Source organism: Eupeodes corollae, chromosome 3 (assembly GCF_945859685.1).
Source record: "Eupeodes corollae chromosome 3, idEupCoro1.1, whole genome shotgun sequence".
NCBI lineage: Eukaryota > Metazoa > Arthropoda > Insecta > Diptera > Syrphidae > Eupeodes > Eupeodes corollae.
In genome coordinates, this window is record NC_079149.1 from 56,220,063 (window position 1) to 56,239,439 (window position 19,377).

At 33.3% G+C, this 19,377-nt stretch overlaps 1 protein-coding gene across 4 annotated transcripts in view; it reads left to right on the forward strand.

Annotated features, from left to right (window-relative positions):
• Positions 1-19,377, forward strand: part of LOC129952498 (probable beta-hexosaminidase fdl) — a 98,354-nt gene that overhangs the window by 70,888 nt on the left and 8,089 nt on the right. For 2 of the 4 annotated variants that reach the window (XM_056065103.1, XM_056065102.1), the window contains exons 2-10: positions 11,477-11,662; positions 11,726-12,255; positions 12,325-12,481; positions 14,770-15,019; positions 15,562-15,679; positions 15,738-15,948; positions 16,027-16,250; positions 16,341-16,435; positions 16,506-16,600. In XM_056065103.1, the coding sequence (XP_055921078.1) occupies positions 11,496-11,662; positions 11,726-12,255; positions 12,325-12,481; positions 14,770-15,019; positions 15,562-15,679; positions 15,738-15,948; positions 16,027-16,250; positions 16,341-16,435; positions 16,506-16,600 (1,847 nt within the window). In that variant the 5' untranslated portion in view covers positions 11,477-11,495. Of the gene's footprint in view, positions 1-35; positions 926-994; positions 1,068-11,476; positions 11,663-11,725; positions 12,256-12,324; positions 12,482-14,769; positions 15,020-15,561; positions 15,680-15,737; positions 15,949-16,026; positions 16,251-16,340; positions 16,436-16,505; positions 16,601-19,377 lie in introns of those variants that run through there. The other 2 variants (XM_056065101.1, XM_056065098.1) reach the window with 2 other exon arrangements.

Consider the following 19,377-nt stretch of genomic DNA (forward strand, 5'->3'; position numbering starts at 1 on the left):
GTGTTTTTGTTTCGGCTGTGTGTGTGTTGTGTTATGGTTTTCTAGGGTGGATGCCTCTACTTTCACTTCCCGTAGTCAGAGTCAGAGCAGCAGCAGAGTTGTCGGGGCTTTGTCGAACCCGAACGAACGACGACCGACGCACGGACGAAACGGTAGCGGCATTAGGAGCAGGAAGCAAAACAAAGTTTCGAAACAATTTCAACTGACAGTTGTACACAGTTGAAAATAGCAAGGAGCAGCAATCCAAAACACAAACATCACTACTTTGTTTTTTAGACTTTCTATTTTTCTCTTGATGTGTACAAAAGGACGAAGGAGCCAACTACGACGACAACGACGATGACAGTGTGTACTCTTTATAATATAAAAATAAATAAAAACATTCAAGAAGAACTGAAAGAGGACAATTTTATATTAGAAGGTGTGCCGCGGCTGAGGATAACGACGAAGACGACGATGACGACGAGGAATAGGATAAGGCAGAGGACGTAGGCAGTAAGGCAGCGACATTTTCAAGATTTTTTAAAAACAAGACGAACAATGTTGTTTAGTGTTTTACAGTCTGAAAGTGGTATGCTCGGGATGTACATCACAAAACAGTTAAAATTGTCTTAGTGAAATCAAAGGCCTCGTATGAACAAAGCTTGTCATTTTGTTAATTTTCTAAACTGAGAGACGACTTAGTGCTCTGTAGAAGACTTTATAAGTTAAGTTTAGAGCAAAGTGTTTACACGAAATGCAATTGATATTGAAAGGTTTTCCAAGGACTATAAGATTGATGAAATATTTGAAATATTTAAGCAAAATTAATTTTAACTCTCATTGGATGTGCTGAAATACCGATTTGATTTTCGAATGAGCGCCTTATTACTCGTATTTTGGGAAGCCTAAGAAAAGTCATTGACATGACGAAGTGTGTTTCGAGGTGTGTATTTTTTTTTCATTATAGTGTATGTTTTGAGTGGTTGAAAAATTGGATCATTTAAAAAATGTAAAACAATTATACTTCGATATTCAATGAAAATAAAGTGGACAGTTTTTGAACTGTTTAAAACTATGGAAACATTGTGAGTAAATATTTGTCTTGGTAGTTTATTTGTATTACAAGTATTTAGCAACGATTAAAATTATTTAAAATTAAAATCAAAGAAAATCTTAGACAATAATATGCACGTTTTGTAACTAAATTTTCAACTTCATATAAATTTTACAGTCAATTACTTGACAACGTGTTAGATTCTAAAAAATTAAATTTGCTCTTAGTCGGACTTTTAACAGGATTCTTAGCCACTTTACGATATTTGACGGTAGGTAAAACTTAATTTAGCTTTAAACTTGTAGCCTTGAAAGTTAACTCAACTAAACTTATATCTTTTGGATTAATTTGTTTATTTCTTTGTTCTATTAATTTAAACAAAATAAAAGAAGACACTTCTGCTATACAGATTCAGAAATTAAACAAACAAAAGCGTAGACTAAATAGAAAATAGATCTAGTTGGGCGTAACGGTCGGACATACGATATACACTGCGGGTCATAAGGTTAGAAGCAAGGATTTTTGAGAAGTAAAATCGATATTTTGTAGTACCCGTGGCATGATGGTTAGTGCGTTTTACTGTCATGCAAGGGGTCTTGGGTTCAATCCCTGCCTGTGCCACCTTAATTTAAAAAAAAAAAATTAATTTTTGCGGGTACTGCCTCTTGCGAGGAATTGACAAATCCTTCAAGAGTAATTCTTGTCATGAAAAAGTGCTTTCTCAAACTAGCCGTTCGGATTCGGCCTAAAATTGTAGGTCCCTTCCATTCCTGACAACAGTACTCGCACACAGGAATGGTTGAGAGTTGTAAGTCACTAGGCCCTGGTTCACAACGGACTGTTGCGCCACACCATTTGATTTTTGAAAATCGATATTTCTCCCGTTACATGGTGGATTAGAAAAAAACGGCTATAGTAAATGACAGACTACTTTGTTAACAACAAAATGTAAAATTTGGGAATATTAGAGAATTAGCCAACTGATCTTTTATGACAAATTGTCAATTGAGTCGAAAATATGCGAAAATAAATCGGGTCATAAGATTAGAAGCAGTGAACATATAAACGTTGTCTTGTGAAGTGAATTCATTTTATTTTCGGTATAAACGGTGCATTTCATAAATTAATTGTTGTTTATTGAGTTGTAATAAAAATGGGCAAATGACAGTGGAGGAAAGGGCAAGAATAGATGTTTATTACTCTAAAGGTCTTTCATGCCGTGCTATAGCCCGAAAAATAAATCGAAGTGATCACTGTGTCAGCAACTATTTAAAAAATCCATCGTCGTATCTAAAAAATTATAAAAGAAACACTTCCTCTGCCTTAACAATTCGCGAAACGCGAAATATACTTAGAATAGCGTCAAATTCATCTTTATCGGCAGCTAAAATTAGGGATAAAGCTAATGTTAAGGCCAGCTTATCGACTGTCAAACGCACGATCCGCAATGCTAAACACATAAAGCATAAAAAACCACCACTTAATGACGCAAGGAAGAAGCAAAGCTTGTGTTTTGCGAAAGATCACATGAGCTGGTATGTGCAGAATTCAATGACTAAAAAATAATTGGAGGAAAGTTATTTTTTCCGACGAAAAAAAATTTAACCTAGATGGGCCAGATGGTTATAATTATTATTATTTCCATGACATGAGGAAAGAGGAGCAGTTTTAAAACCGTCACCATAGGAGAGAAGGTGGCGTTATGGTCTGGGGCTCAATTTCGTTTTATGGCACTACCAAGTAGTTCAAGATAGTAAAATGACTGGAAAAACTTACAAAGCCTTGCTGGAATCAGTATTCTCCAAAATTACCGAGCTTTTTGGACCAATTTCATGGATTTTTCAGCAGGACAACGCTCCTATACACACAGCCCTAAAATCCTTAATTGCAAACCAAAACATCTACATCACACATTATTAAATATTTAATAAAACCAAAAAAACTTAAACAAAATATAAATAACTGCATTTTATTTTCATTTATTTAATGTGTCTCTAACAATTAACTTAATTAACAATTTGTCTTAGAAGTTCAGTTAGCTTAATCTCTTCTATACCCAAAATGTATGTTATGTTGTTAAAAAAATAGTCTTTCATTAACCAGACGAGAGAAATATCGATTTTACTTCTCAAAAAATCCTGCTTCTAACCTAATGACCCGCAGTGTATATGATCTAAAGTGGAGGCCGAGTCTGAGGTAAAATTTTATATTGGTTCATAACATTCCATTGTATCTTTTTGATTTGTCAAAGTCAGAGCGACCGAACGCATGGTTGTGGTTTAGCAGCTATAAAATATTTAGAATTTGAGCATTTCTCCATTCTCTATAATTTCCTTTGTTCTCGGTTTAAAATTTATTATTAAGTTGTAAGGAATTAAATAACGATTTTATAAAATTAGGTTACCACTTTGTTCAAGAGGTAAAAGCTCTAATTCAGTTTTCTAGTTAGGTTGTAATACATTTTGCAAAACCCTATGAATTAAACTTAAGCTATTTTACAAAAGGTTTTTTTACTTTCTTGTTTTAAAAAGATTTATCAAGAGGATAAGAAAAAAATATTTTTAGTGAACAAAATGTATATAAAATCAAATGCATGACTGGGTCGCCCGAACTTGCTCATCTATCCAACCAAAGAGTTTATTTTAAAAGATGGAATGCGACCTACACTGTTAACTTCCCATCTCGTCTGTTGATGTGTCTTGTTTAAAAGGTTTTTAGGTTTTCGTGTTATGTTAAAAAGTTATCAGTTTGATTATTCTAAGAAATTTAAAATTACCAACAATATTTTGCATATGATAAAAGAGTTTGATTTCAAAATCTATTTTGATTAACGAGATTTTTATTCGAAAACCAATTTTTACCAATTTTAGTAGCATTTCTTAAAAGTTTTTATTTCTAATATGAAAAAAAAAACAAATTGGATGAATGAAATTAATTGGAAGCCAATGTTTTCTATTATTCACGAGGCATTGAGAACCAAAAATAAATTTTTAGCAGTTTTGCGTCCTTTTTTTGCAGATTTTAATTTTTTATGAAAAAACTGACTGTTAGATTTTTATAAAAAAAATTACTGAATGTTGAAAACAATATTTTTTATGAAATAAAATTAATAATTGATTAATTTTTTTTAAGTTTTATTTTTTATAAAAAAAACTATCATTTTAATTTTTCTCAAAACTTTACCTGATATCAAAACATTTTTTCAGTATTTTTGATTTATAAAAAAACCGTTCATTCGATTTTTTTTCTAAAAATATACTGGTTTGGTATCACGTTACATCTCTAGCGTCATTGGTTCCTGAGATATTTAGGGTTAACCAAAATGTTCACCTTTTTTTAACTAAAAAATAAATAAATTAGGTGGCGCAACAGTCCATGAAGAACTAGGGCCCAGTGACTTACAAATCTCAACCATTCCTGTGTGCGAGTAATGTTGTCAGAAAATGGAATGGACCTACAGTTTATATCCCAAATCCGAACATCTAATTTGAGAAAGCACTTTTTCATGACAACAATTACTCTTGGAGGATTTGTCAATTCCCTGCAAGAGACAGTACCCGTGAAAAGTGGTACAGGCTGGGATTGAACCCAAGACCCTTGCATGACAGTCAAACGCACTAACCATCACGCTACGGGTACTACCCTTTTTTTAAGTGCTATGGTAAAAAAAAAACCTACTCAATTTTCTTGAGAACTCTTTCTGCATCTTTCTGCACTATTATCTGTATAACAAAATTTATTTGAAGTCGATATCTCTTCTGGTTCTTTAGCTATAGACAACGAAAACAACGTAATGCATACGAACGTACGAACGTACGTACACACGCGCTTACAGACATCTTTCTTAAAATCTTTTATTTGGACTCTAAGGACCTTGAAACGTCGATAAATGTCAAAATTTTCAATTCGACAACTTCGACCCATTACAATAACTTTTTATGGGAAGTTAAAAATATCTCTTGTGTTTTAAAATTTAAAAATTTACCTGCAAAATATTTAGTTTTTTTTCAAAATTAAAATGTCATTTGATTTCTCAAAAGCCTTAAAATTTTCTCGAGAGGGACTTCGAGTTAAATAAATTAATTTTCCAATAATATAAAGGTATATACATACGAGTACATATTATCAATTGTGATATCAATTTAAATTTTAAATAAACAATATTGCCTAAATCCCTCGTTTAAAAAAGTACAAATATTTCTAAACGGCGAATTTTTATCTCAAACTAAATTCTAAATCAGAGTTATAACGCTTGGAAACTCGATGAACAAATACATAAGTTACAACTCAATCTAGTTTTATTTTTTTAATAAATCGAATTTTAGAGATTAGAACTTTGGCAAGAAATTGACCGATTTTACAAATCATATTTTATTCGATTTGGAGTTGTAAGTTTAAGTTATTGATCAACATTATTTGGATTTGAAAGTAATCTTAAACAAATTTAAAGCTTGAAGCTCCTTTATAAGACAATCACTAGAGACCAGACCTTGATGTAAAAAGGCCAACTAATGTTTTTGTACTTCCAATGTATTAAGTTTCAACATGTTTAAGTGTTAACTTGATCTTTTGTAGCGTGAAGTTTCTCTGATATTATGACAAACAAATCGAATCCCAATATATTCAATAGGCCTACTAAATTATTGATAAGAAGCATGCAAAGCAAATGTTGGTAAAGCAATTCTGTTCATCTATGCACGTTAGTGTATAGCCCAAAGTTCTCGCCAGACATTGTGTGTTTTCGCCTTCTCTGAAAAGATTAATGATGATTTTGTAGCAAAAAATATATGTCAAGTTGTGATGTGAGTTTTACGATTCCTCATTTAAAAATTGTAGACAGTTGACGTTTAAAGGAAAGACCTTCTCAACTAATCAATTGATAATTAATTTACATGCTAAATTATTCTTTTTTTTATTTTGAAGGTTATTCGATTTTCTTTGAGCTATTGATACACTAAACGTATAAAAGTAACTGAAGATTTAACACTTGACGGAAACGTACTTTTACGCATTATGAAAAATCGTATTGGGAAATCAGTTTCTAATGTAAAATTGTATGAGGTTTTTCACTACGAACATATTTGGTTATTCATTTTGCGGTTTTAAAAGTAAACGTAAATAAAACAAATGTGAAATATTTTTGTTTGAACTTTGACATTATGTGTGAAACACTACATCATTTAAATGACCACCACGCGAAATAGTTGCAAGCATTGATTCTTTTGAGGTAATTTTCGACCACTTTTTGACACATATTGGGCGGTATCTTAGTGATAACTTTTGCTTTGAATAGTGGTTTTTAAGTTTCCAAGAGTTAAAGTTGTATCTGCATAAAAACCAGTCTTTCGCGTAGCCTCACAAAAAAAAGTCCAGCGGTATCGAATCGCATGATCTTGGTGGCCTCTTCAATTACTTGAGAATTCTTAGAACACCAAATACGACAATTTTGTTTATTAACATACCCAAAGAGTAAAAAATGTGATAAGTCGCCGAAAAAAAACTTGTTCGGAAAATCGCCGTCCACCGCCTGTTGTTCAAGCACGCATTCGACGTATTTACGATGTTGTGAATAGTCAGCTCTCTTCAGTTGTTGTGTGAGCTGGACTTTATATGAAACTGAAACTTTCCAGTCCCAGTTTTTTAAACCGCAAAATGGATAACCTCTTATTTTGTCGGGATTTGCAAAAACTTACGATTACGGTGGAATTTGTGATAAGGTTGATCAATAATTTCGAACGGGTGCGAGTTGAAAGCTATAGTGTGGGGTGTATCCCAAACCTATTTTGAATGACACCATTTTTTATTTTTATAACAAAATGTATCTCAAACCAAGAATTTAGATTCTATTGGCCTTTAAACCTTCACAAAAATTCCAAACAGATTACAATAACTCACAAACTGTTAAGCTTAAAAGGAATAAGACATTTGGGTGTTCTGAAACTTAATTTAATCGTTTTCAAACATATATTCAATATTCAAAAGCTTTTTTAATTTAAGAGTCAACTGTAGTAAAATCACTAGCCTTAAAAGCACGATGTTTGACCACTTTGCATTTGGCGCTCGAGCAGACTCAAGGTCTCCTTCCTATTTTTGGTTGTCGATGTTGTATGTTAACATGTTGTACACTTGTAGGTTAACTTTTTATTCTCTTGGCAAAATCCACCAAGTGCGTTCAAACATGAGTACCGAAAGTTTAAAAACAGTCTTCGAAATTAAAGTTGACATGGTTATTTTTTTTTTTGATTTTCCACTAACTTAAACAAACAGAACCAACACATGCATGTTAAAAATAAATTTTATCAAAAAAAGCCCTCAAGAACTATAGCCCATCAACATCAACCTTAAAAAATATAAACAAAAAAAAATAACGAACAATATAGAGCGCTTGAGATATTTCTCCTTTTTTTCACGTTTCACATTCACTTTAGGTAACCTCTCACTTTAATTCTTCCCCGCACCCGGCGGCACCGATGATTTAACTAAACCTACCCCACACGCTACACCCTTTATTCAGTAGTTGGAAACCGGGTCGGCTTTTTGTTGTTGAAAGTTTATGCCTTACGTGAAACGATTTCAACAAATTTGCTGTAACATAGGTACTTCCTTGTGTTTCTTATTTCATACTTTCCGATTACGATTACGGAACAACAAGACTTCTCTTACGTAATAAAAAAATAAATAGTTTTTGTTAAAAAAATAAAAGTTTTCAATTTCATTTAGGGCCACTTTCCCCGAATGTGAAAACACGTGAAACTTTTTCGTGTGCTTTGAGGTCTTAAATGCATTTAATTCCCAACAAATTGGAGTATTTCCTAAAGACTTGTTTAAATTATTTAAAGGGAAAATAGCCCAGGGGCTGTAACGGGCAACTTATATGTATCTATGTATACGTAATTAAGGGTAGTAAACTAACTGTTGCTTTGAGGTTGGTCTGGTCAATTTATTGCACCAAGAGTCACGTGCGAAGAAAAGTGAAGCAATCGACCATGTGTTGGCCTTGCATTGCATTGCCAAGTAAAAATTGGAATTCATAAAAACAATAAACGTCACGGCAAGTTAACTTCAAACTCAAGGAAATGATGTTACGAGTATTTTTGATTTTTATTGCGTGTAATGCCAAAAACGCTGTAACCTTGAATTACACTATTTTATGTTGTTTTTGTAGCCGGTCGTTGTTGTTCAGGTTTAATGTGCACCTTTTAAGACGGGTGTGCATGTGAACATTTCCTTGAGGCATATTTTTTTAATTCTCAAAGATAATACAGGGTGTTCTAATAGTAAGAAGTGATAGGAGAACGCAAAATAAGTGAACACTTGTAAAATATGTTACTCTAGCCCATGTGGTAACACAATTAAGAAGCTTGTGTTTGTGTATTGTGATGATTGGTAAGTTTTGTGTTCAGTATAACAACATTCATGGGCTTAGGAAAAAAGTCCAAGCTGCATACGTTATACTGTTTTGAACATGCCAGCTGTTTTGGCACTTAGCGAAAAACCTCCGACCACTCGGAGTTTAACCTTCACGGTTACAGTTTAGTGCCTTTATTTTTCTCTCACCTTGGTCTAGTCGTATATATTCAGAATGATGTTGCCTATCAACTTCTACCACAGTATGATCAGTGCATAAGCACAAACTTGTACTATAAGTAGTTTAAATTCATCGTTTAAAGGCGCATTATTCATACCTGTTTTATTTATCGTACCCCAAAATTGGATAGCAATTCGACTTCCAACGAATTTGATGCGCTGTCCGACTCTATCCAGTGAATTGTATCACATTTTCCGAACGGTGAAAGCGTTGTTAAAGGCGATTTCAATGTACACAATTTTCGTGGCTGCGCTATTCAGATCAGACAACACACGAAGGAACGTATGTCGATATTTTTTTAATGAGTTAAGCCACCCGAATCAGTAAGTTGTCGAGCCAACTCGGATTCCTGATGTTGTAGGTCAGTCCGCCAACAATCTAGCCTTGTTTCTTACCTCTGATCCTAATAAATATGCGATTGGTGTATTATTACCGTAAGCCAAAACCGACCAACATTTCTGAAAATTTCTCATGCCAAAAAAACTCAATTAAAGAGAAAACACCTACGAGAACCGTTTGGCAATATGAAAAAGCCAACTGGGACGGTTTCAACGACTTCTTCAGGAACGACTTCTCTGTAATGAACATATTCGACGCAATACATTTTTAAATGATCAAAAATTGCGGCAAAAAATACTATAGTGTCCCAAAGGTAGTAAACATTTCTGGTAATTTCTAAAAATGTGCGCAACACTACGTCATCGTCGGTTCCCCCGACACCCTTTTTGTAAGCACAGTTTGCTGTTAATTCGATGCTGCCTGTACTTGAAAGCGTAAACGTTTCCATGGGAGGAATTTTCTTTCGCCACTCCTACAGTTGCTAGAGTACTTAAAGATCTCTTGGCATACAAAAATCTGCTGGCCCGGATAGTATTCCCGATATTGTTTTAACGAGGTGTTTTTCAACGCTGGCAAAACCACTTAACTTTTTTTTATCTTTCGTACTCTATATGTCTCTTTCCGAACGGATGGATAACAGCATTTGTACAGCACGTCCCTAAAAAAACCAATAATCCTCCCCCTCCAACTATCGTTTAATTGCTTGGATTCTTAGCAAGATCATGGAAACACTGATCAATTTTCAGCTTGAAAAATATCTTGAAGAACAAAAGCACTCAAAATTTTAAATAAAACATGACATTGGGATGGTATACGAGTAGAAGTCCAAAAAACTGGGTCCTGAGATTCCGTCCGTCTGCCTGTCTGTGTGTCTTGGCCCTTACAGCACAAACTATAGGGTAGATTGCGGTTAAACGTTTTAATTAAACCAAACAGAGGCTGGAATGCGACCCACACCACACTGATAACTTTCCATCCCATCTTCGATTTGTCTTGCTTAAAACTTTAACAAAATATTCATAACAATATTTTGGGTGAGATAAATCATTGGAAGTATTTCTTTGTTTTTTGAGTCGGAAACTATTTCTTATCAGTGTTGTATTGTTTTTGTGTTTTGTTGTTAAAAAAAATTGTTAGTTGAATTGTTCTTAAAAATTAACTAAAAATTATCAAAAATATTTTGCATATGATAAAATAGTAGAGATCTTTAGTCAAAACTAATTTTTACCAATTTTATTAGCCTTTCTAGAAACTTTTTATTTCTTGTATAATTAAATGCAGTTTACATTTTTCTCAAAAAGAAAAATTCAATTTATATGAAAAAATAGTACTTAAACTCGAAAACTTAATTTTCCATGAGATGAAATTAGTTTGAAGGCAATATTTTTACTTTCTGAAAAGATATTTGAGTCGGAAATCAATATTTACTAATGGTTAATAATGGTTTTCTAGGCATAAAGATCTCAGATTAATGCAAGTTCTGACTGACTCAGCAATTGAAGGCGTGCAAACATCCAATTCTTTATAGCTTCCCAGCTTGGGTTTCGAGGCAACTTGAACTGGAAAAAAAGAAGACTTGAACGATATTGTGCTTTATAAGTAGCGAGAATGTTTGCGCATAGTGATAATTGCACAAGTCATGATTAAATAATTGTGTTCACTTTCTTCCACTTTAAAAAAAGCACCCTGTTCTGAGTTTGAATTATTTCGCGGTTTGGTTTGCGTTTTTACAACCTTACAACCCCATTGATGACTGGTGCGAATTTCATCAAATTCGAGGCTATTTATTATAAATGTAGGTACATATTTTTCTTTGTGCCACTATAATAAATGCTTCATGGGCACCAAATTGACGCCTATTCAAGTATTATCGATTTGTAAATATAATTTTCTTTCAAATTATAAAACAAGAAAACTTTGCTTTTGTAGTTGGTACCTGTCAATGATATGGCAAGTCATGCCCCTATGCATATTTAAAACTTATGATTTACGAGTATTTAAAGTAGGACAAGGCAAATTGATTTTGATTTTCAAATATGTAATGATTTTTGATGTTTCAAAGAAACTTTTGAATTCTTTGTTCAATTATAACACTTAATTGTATTTACATTCAAAAAATATGAATTCTCTAAAAATTTGGATTAACATTAAAAAAATTCATGTTATATTTCAAAACCTAATTGAATTTGATTGTTTAGTTTGAATGTTTTCATTTTTAAAACATTTTCGTATCTTTGTTATTTTAACGTCCTAAATTCACGTTACTCGAATAAACTCTTGTTGTTTTTTGATGCTACTTATATTTTGAATCTGAATAGGATAATAAGATTTGAAAAAGACATTGTTTTCCACCTATTTTAATAAAATAACTATAAAACTTCACTTTCGGAATTACCAAAACACATGCAATTAAATCTATTCAAAATCCAAAAAATGTGCCAAAAAATATGATACAAACAATTTTATATTTTATTCATCTAATACATTGTTTTACTTTTTTTCTTGAATTTTAGGATACGGTTTGCACTTAAAATGGCTCTCGCTGTATCTCTGCGTAGGGCGCTACTCATGCTGCTCACTGCAACAATTTTCATATTGGTTGTCTTATACTGGAACCAAGGTGCATTAAAACATCAATCTTTTATAAGTACATTTGAAAAGTCCATTAAAAACCGTGCCGAAATGAATATGTACACTATGTAAGCTATTTGTGGTTTTCTTTTAAATCAATGATCTAACGTATTTTCAAATTCTAATTTCAGACCATCCGAAAAGACCTGGACGTATAAATGTGAAGGAGACAAATGTGTCCGATATCATTATCTCACCGAAACACCAAACGAAAAGAGAGTACCATTTTTAAATTGTGCAATGACTTGTGGTGATATAAATATTTGGCCACATCCAACAATAAAATCAGCAGTTACCTCGAAATCTTTGAAATTTACTTCCGAAGATATCATCGTCACCATAGATACGCCATTCCGTAATGTTGATACATTATTTCGCAGTTCATTTGATCTCTTTGTCAAGGATTTGAGGCATATTCAAAAACTAGACTATAAAGATGGCGGAAGTAGTGTTAGTAGTGTAGTTAGTAATAAAAATAGCAACACAAATAGCTTAAGTAATAATGAACAAACAACCCATGAGCATAGAAATAGTTTTGTACCGAAACAACACCGAGAAAACTGTGATATTGATAGCTTTGAAGTTGAAGTGGCAATTAAAAAGTCTGGAGACACAAATTTAGGATTCGAAACCGATGAAAGTTATAATATAACAACTTTATGTAAGTTAATTTAATTTCGTAAATTTTTGTTTTTGACGTATTTATGATTTATTTCTAAAACCTTTTCAGATGACCAACGAAAGCTAACTGCCAAAATCAATGCTAATTCTTTTTTCGGAGCACGCCATGCTCTATCAACTTTGCAACAAATGATTTGGTTCGATGACGAAGACAATGTGCTGAGAATACTTTCGAAGTCATTAGTAATTGATGCACCAAAGTTTCGGTAAAAGAAAATTTTAATTATAGAATAGGTGGGAAAGTGAAAGAACAGCTTAAGTCGAAAATTAAATTAATATAATCAATGGAATCGGTTAAGGTGATTTTCAAATTTGTGATAGCCAAATATGAACATGACAAGCTTTCCGATTAAGGTGATCCAACTCAAAATTGGTTGGAGAATTTCAAATGAAAATTGTCAAAACAATGATTACCAAAACGAAATTTTTGAAGTATTCCATTAATATATCGGAAGCAGGAATATTGAGTCCTTCTTTTAATATTCTTACATTTTCTTCTTTCTCTAGAAAGTTATAAGGCCACGGTAATCATTTTGCAAGCGTCTGCTAATCCTATATATTTGTATATACCTGGGGCATATTTCCTTGGCATGGAGTTGTTTTTATATCCAAAGCAGTTTATGCTTGCAAATCAATCCTAAGGATCTGTGACCAATAAGTCTACCGTCATTCCTTTTTAAGATTTTAGAAAGATTGATTAATATCCATTTAAGGGCAAGTATTGATACAAGACTGCTGTCTATGTCTCAACATGCTTACTGTAAAGGAACTTTGGTGAAAACGGTGTTACATACATTAGTACTCACCATCGAATACTCCATAGTAAGTTCACTATGGTTGTTTTCCTTGACATCCAAGGCTCTTTTAACAACGTGGACACATCTGCACTAACATCTCTGAACGTAGAAAGTTCGCTTAGGGAGTGAATTAGTTTAATACTGACTATCAAAATAATTTACTCAAAAATGGGCAACTCTTTAACTAGAAGATTCGTAAGTAAAAAGACACTGCAAGGTAGTGTTCCATCCTGATTGCCTAAGTGGACGACGTGGCTAATACTTCGGGCTGATCGTTGTGGACTAGGCGTTAACACACACACCGAATCGTTCCTATTTTCGAGGAAATACAAAATTGCATTTGATAGAGATCTTAGACGAGGCTAAGTCACTGCCTCTAATTTTAGACAAAAAACAACACAAAAATACGCATTGGTTATACACATCGGTAATCAGAACGATTTTAATGTACAGCGTGGCAGTTGATGGGTTGCTTTATTTTTTATCGTAGTGGGTTAACAACAACATTGGCCACTGCGTAAGTCTTAAGTATTTAGAATCAATTCCAAAGCACAGAGACTAAACCATCCCCCAACTGCAATTCGACAGAAACTTCCATATGACTATACCTTCCAGACCTTTCTAGGAGGATATGGCATTCTTGGAAGACGAGTTATTTTACTTTAACACAAATGGATGATAAACAAACTAAGGGGTTGGTGGGGTGTGTAATCTGAACGACTGAAATTAAGTATGTCCTTCCGCCGTCAGTGTAGCGTGTTCCAGGCGGAACTTTTGGCGATAAATGAAGTCTTAACGCTGTCTCTGAACCCTGCCTTTAAAAACTTTAATAGTGGGCAGGTTCAGGCGACATAAGGGACTTGAAAGTAAGGTAAGTTTCTAGTATCTGATTGGTCAGCTGCCAAAAATTTGCATTCCAATTAAGGCAACTTCATTGGAAAGTTGACTGGAAAGTTAATCAAGAAAAATCTCCCTTACTATCAAGTTAAGTCTACTTCAGTCAAAAAGACAGTTTATTATGTCTTTTCCTTCAACTGAAAGCCAAACTTTGTGTGCCTATGATTTATTTATTTTCTTCACAGCTTTATTTAAAGTTTTGTGTTAAAAGGTTCCTTGTAAATTTGGAAGAGAAATAGCTTGCCTTATGAATGTTTGGTGTTATAGTGTAGGGCATAGAGACATTCCAAGAAATGAACTCGCCAGAAGTGGTACAGTACAATCTATTCTACCAAGTTTTGCACATGCTGGCATTCCAAGCACTAGATGTAAACTATTGCTAAGGCGAGACGCTATTAAGAAGGCAAACATCACGTGGAATAACATCACCACGTGTCAGGTCACAAAAAAACATGTGGCCTACACTAAATTTAAAGCGATCAATGGGCCATTAAAGTGTGTTCTTCTCTATCACGTATTCCTAGTCATATTTCTACATAGACGCAATTTTAGTTGGGAAGTGATAGCTACTGATTAATTGCTTGTGACTGTCATCAATAGAAAATAACCTCAGCCGATTCCTCTCCGTTTCTGTCAAAGGATTTGACTGAACAGTAGCGACTAGGAAAAATAAATTAAAACAAAAATTTAGAATAAAGTCAAAAAGATAATGAATTTTCCTAATTATGCTATTCTTCCACTTACCAATTGGATAAAAAAAAAACATAAGAAAATTAAATATTAAACAAATTTTATTTTAGATATCGTGGAGTCATGTTGGATACTTCAAGGCATTATTTTTCAGTAGAATCTATAAAACGCACTCTTTCTGCAATGTCTCTTGCAAAATTAAACCGATTTCATTGGCACATTACCGATTCACAGAGTTTTCCTTTTGTTTCGAAATATTATCCAGAATTAGCAGCACACGGAGCCTATTCGGAACGTGAAACTTATACAGATGAAGATATTAAAGAAATATCAACATTTGCAAAACTAAGAGGAATTCAGGTAAATGAAAAAAAAAACTTTAATTCCATAATCTATTTCAATTTGCTATTGAAACATTTGAAAACGGCTTCGTTCATACGGCCACAGCAAGCACGTTTACCGCGATTTTCTAATTTTCCATAACTCGGCCACATATTTAACATGTCAGCATGTTATCATAAACAAATGTAGCCCTAGACTACACTTCGCACGAACAAGTCGATTATTTCTTAAAATAACTAACTTATCAAACTTGCTGTTCAATAAGTCGATCCTTTTGAAGCCACTTGAGAGTCTATATCTTTCATTTCGGGCTAAAAACAATTAATAATCATGGCACTATAGTGCTGGCCATTCATAGTAACGTGACGAAAAAATAAAAAATGCATAGTATATATTTTTAAAAATTATTAATACTGCTATTTTTTTAACTTTTCACTTGCAACATTCATCCTCTTAACTCTTCAATTATTGAAACGAAAATACATTTTCCATGTCTCATGTCTGTGCACCCATTTTATAAGAGCACACGAACAAGTCTTTTAATCTATCACTATCCCTAGGTCATCCCTGAAATAGATGCACCAGCTCATGCAGGTAACGGATGGGATTGGGGACCAAAACGAGGATTGGGTGAATTGAGTCTCTGTATTAACCAGCAGCCATGGAGTTTCTACTGTGGTATAATATCTTGCATCAAATATAACCATCAATATTTTGCTACAACCTATTTTGTTAGGTGAACCACCCTGCGGCCAACTGAATCCAAAAAATAACAACACATATCTCATTCTACAAAAACTCTACGAAGAACTCCTAAATCTAACCGGTCCAACGGATTACTTTCACCTGGGTGGCGATGAAGTGAACTTAGAATGCTGGGGGCAATATTTCAATGACACCGATTTACGTGAAATGTGGTGTGACTTTATGCTTCAAGCTTTGGGACGGTAAGTTGCTATTCATCCTACAAATGATACACAGTCACATTTTACTTCATATTTGGGTTTGTTTCTTTATTTTGTCAGCCTGAAAATAGCAAACAATAACTCTCTACCGAAATGGGTGTCGGTATGGTCGAGTGGCTTGACAAACACCAAATGTCTCTCGAAAACCCAATTTGCTGTACAAGTTTGGGGTGGCAGTACATGGCAGGAAAACTACGATCTCATTGATAATGGGTTCAGTTTGATATTCTCTCATGTTGATGCTTGGTATTTGGATTGTGGCTTTGGTAGTTGGAGAGCAACAGGTAAATGGAAAAGCTAGTGAAGGATAAATGAAACGATTTTGTGATTTGAGTGAAATTGAATAATCATTGTTGCGTTGTTTGTATTTTTAGGTGATGCTGCATGTTCACCATATAGGACGTGGCAAAATGTATATAAACATCGACCGTGGGAGAGAATGCGTTTGGATAGATTCAGAATAAAGCAAGTGAGTACAAGAATTGATGGATAATATCGTTGGAGATGCTTAGTGAAAATTGTGATTTTGTGTGTTGTAGGTTCTTGGAGGCGAAGTTTGCATGTGGACGGAACAAGTCGATGAGGAGCAATTAGATAACAGGCTGTGGCCGAGAGCTGCCGCTTTGGGAGAGAGGTAGATATTTATGTGTACCTTTATAATCACTTTTTTTACGTCATTGTCACAAAACATACAGAACTTTCTCTTAATTGACCTAGTTATAGATATGGTCGATAAAAAAAGTTATGTTCTCGTTTTCAATTTACAAAATTATTACTTGAGATATTTTAATTATATTTGTATTGCCTAGGATTGCTAAACTTGATCTCATCGAAAAAAAAACTTTTTATTTTTCTACCTTGTATGAGTAACGAAGACTTTTAACTCCTATTAAAAGTACAGAGCGTATTTTATTTTCTAACCCTCTTTTCTTTTCCCACTGCTTACACTTTGTCTCTGCATAATAAAGTTAGTAATATCATGGGTTTTGGTGCAGTATAAGTTTGTTGTATTTAAATCATGAGTGTGACTTTCTTTTCAAGGAATTTGAATGAACTTCAAAAAGTGTCTTGACATAATAAGTGCACTCCTTTCAAAGTTATTAGAGATTTGATTGAAAAGCATTACCAGTTTCAATGTTTCTAAGAACATTGTTTTAAATTACACTGGTCAACAAAGTAATTTAGGTTTCAATCAGGTTATACTTTTTCTAAGATTTTTGATTACTTCAGTTTGAATATTACTTTAAAATCAAGCTATCACTTCAGGTTTTTGAGATATATAATTAAAAAAACCTTATATTTGGCTCCTTGAGGCTTTTTTAAAAGTTTATTTCCAATGAAATTCCCTTACTTAAACATTTTTGAGAGATACAGGGTCCGACAAAAAAACCTCCCGTATTTTTAGACGTTTATATTTAAAGCTATTTGAAGATAAAATGGTATTCCGGGTATAGATAGATAGAGGTCTACGTGCCGTTTTTATTAATCATAATGGCGTGGCACGGTGAGCATCGCGCATTTGTCGTAGAGGAATATATCCATATTTTTTTCGAAGTAAATGGGCAAAAAGTTACAGTCAGTTAATTGTCTTAACCTACCATACATAAGCCTTTAAAGAACGCTGAAGTTTTTATGTTAAAACGGTTCACATGAACTGTTAAAAAAAGGTTGTACCCTCTGCGTTATGATTAGTCTGCAAGGACTATCATACCAAAGGCCTTTTGTTCGATCTCTACCTGTGCCACCTACATTTTTTTCACGGGTACTGCCTTTAGCTAAGAATTGTCAAATCCCCCAAGAGTAATTGTTGTCACGTATAAAATACGTGAGATCATCTAAATATTAATCTTAGAAGCTTAAATTTGTGCAGCATTAGTATTTCTTTATCCAAGAAGCTAGTTGCATTGCGTTTTATATAATCAGTGTAATGTGCATCTAAATTTGAATCTTAATCTGATTGTACTATCTAATGTGTACAATTCGTTTGTATTGATCAAGTGCTCTCTAGTGCAATTATTGTTACCTCGGGTGTCCCGCAAGGAAGCCATCTTGGTCCCCTTCTGTTTTTTTTTACTATTTATCGACGACTTGGTTGATATCTTCTTAAATTCTAGTACACTTTTATTTGCAGATGGTTTAAAGTTTTTCAGATGCATAAATTCTTTAAATGATTGTATTCTTTTGCAAAATGATCTCCAAAAGTTAACAGAACGGCGTAGAACTATTGATTACAAAGTTAATAACTTTGTTCTTGAACGGGTTTTGGAGAAAAAGGACATTGGTATATTGTTTGATTTAAAATTAAACTTTAGCAAGCATATAGAATATATTGTAGCTGAATTCAATTCAATGCTAGGTTTCCAAAACAATTTACAAGGTTTATAATTCAGAAATTAGTTTGGAACATCGAAATCCCTTCGTACTCGACTAGATGTAAACTTCTTAGTACTCAGTCACTTGAAAATAGAAGGAAAATGTTTTCATTAATGTTTATAAGTGACATTTTGTCGTATCATATCAAATGCCCTTTCCTTTTATCGTTGATATATTTGTATGCTCCCTCGCGTCAAAAAGGAAAACGTTGCTTATTCCGAGAAAAGGAACATAGGGTTAACTATGCTCGTAATAAACCTTTAACTCGCTGTGTTAGAGAAACTAATCCCATTTTATATTATATTGTTTTAATGTTTTAATTTTCATATAAACAAATACGCTTTAAAAAATAATATACTTTTGTCATGTTCATATAATTATTATTTTAAACACTTAATGTTATATATTATTACGTTTACGTCTATTTGTTTATGTTATAAATAATTATGTATTTCTCGACTTTTTGTAATCTAATTGTGAATAAATAAATAATAAAGTTGCTTGGCCATATCCGCTTCCATTGATTGAATAATCACTATCATATAATTTCTGTCTGTGTTTGGACGCAATTCCAGCGTGTTTTTTTTTTTTTCATTTTGGAGCATAACCCAAAAACTTATTTTGTTTTTCCTTTCTAAATTAACTTTTTCCCCCATTTTTTTTTAACCTAATTTTGTATTCATAAAATTTTAAAACAAAATGTTCTTATAAAAGAAAAGAGTTTATTCAACAGCAAATGTATGTGTCTTACATGGTGTATTAAGCTTAACTAAATATGCTGATTGGAATATTAAGACCGGCGGAAAGATCTGCAAAGGTGCTCTGCAAATTATGATTTCCTATAATGTCAGGACCTGAGGATGCTAGAAAAAAATATCAAAGAAATAGAAAAAATTGTTTTTATGTACATATTTGCTAAAATCGTCTCACCATAAAACGATTCATATGAATCCGCTCCACCGCCGAAGATTGGGCTTGGTGCAGCATAAGTTTGTCCACATTGTTGGATTAAGACTATTTAGATGTTAATTTGAATTA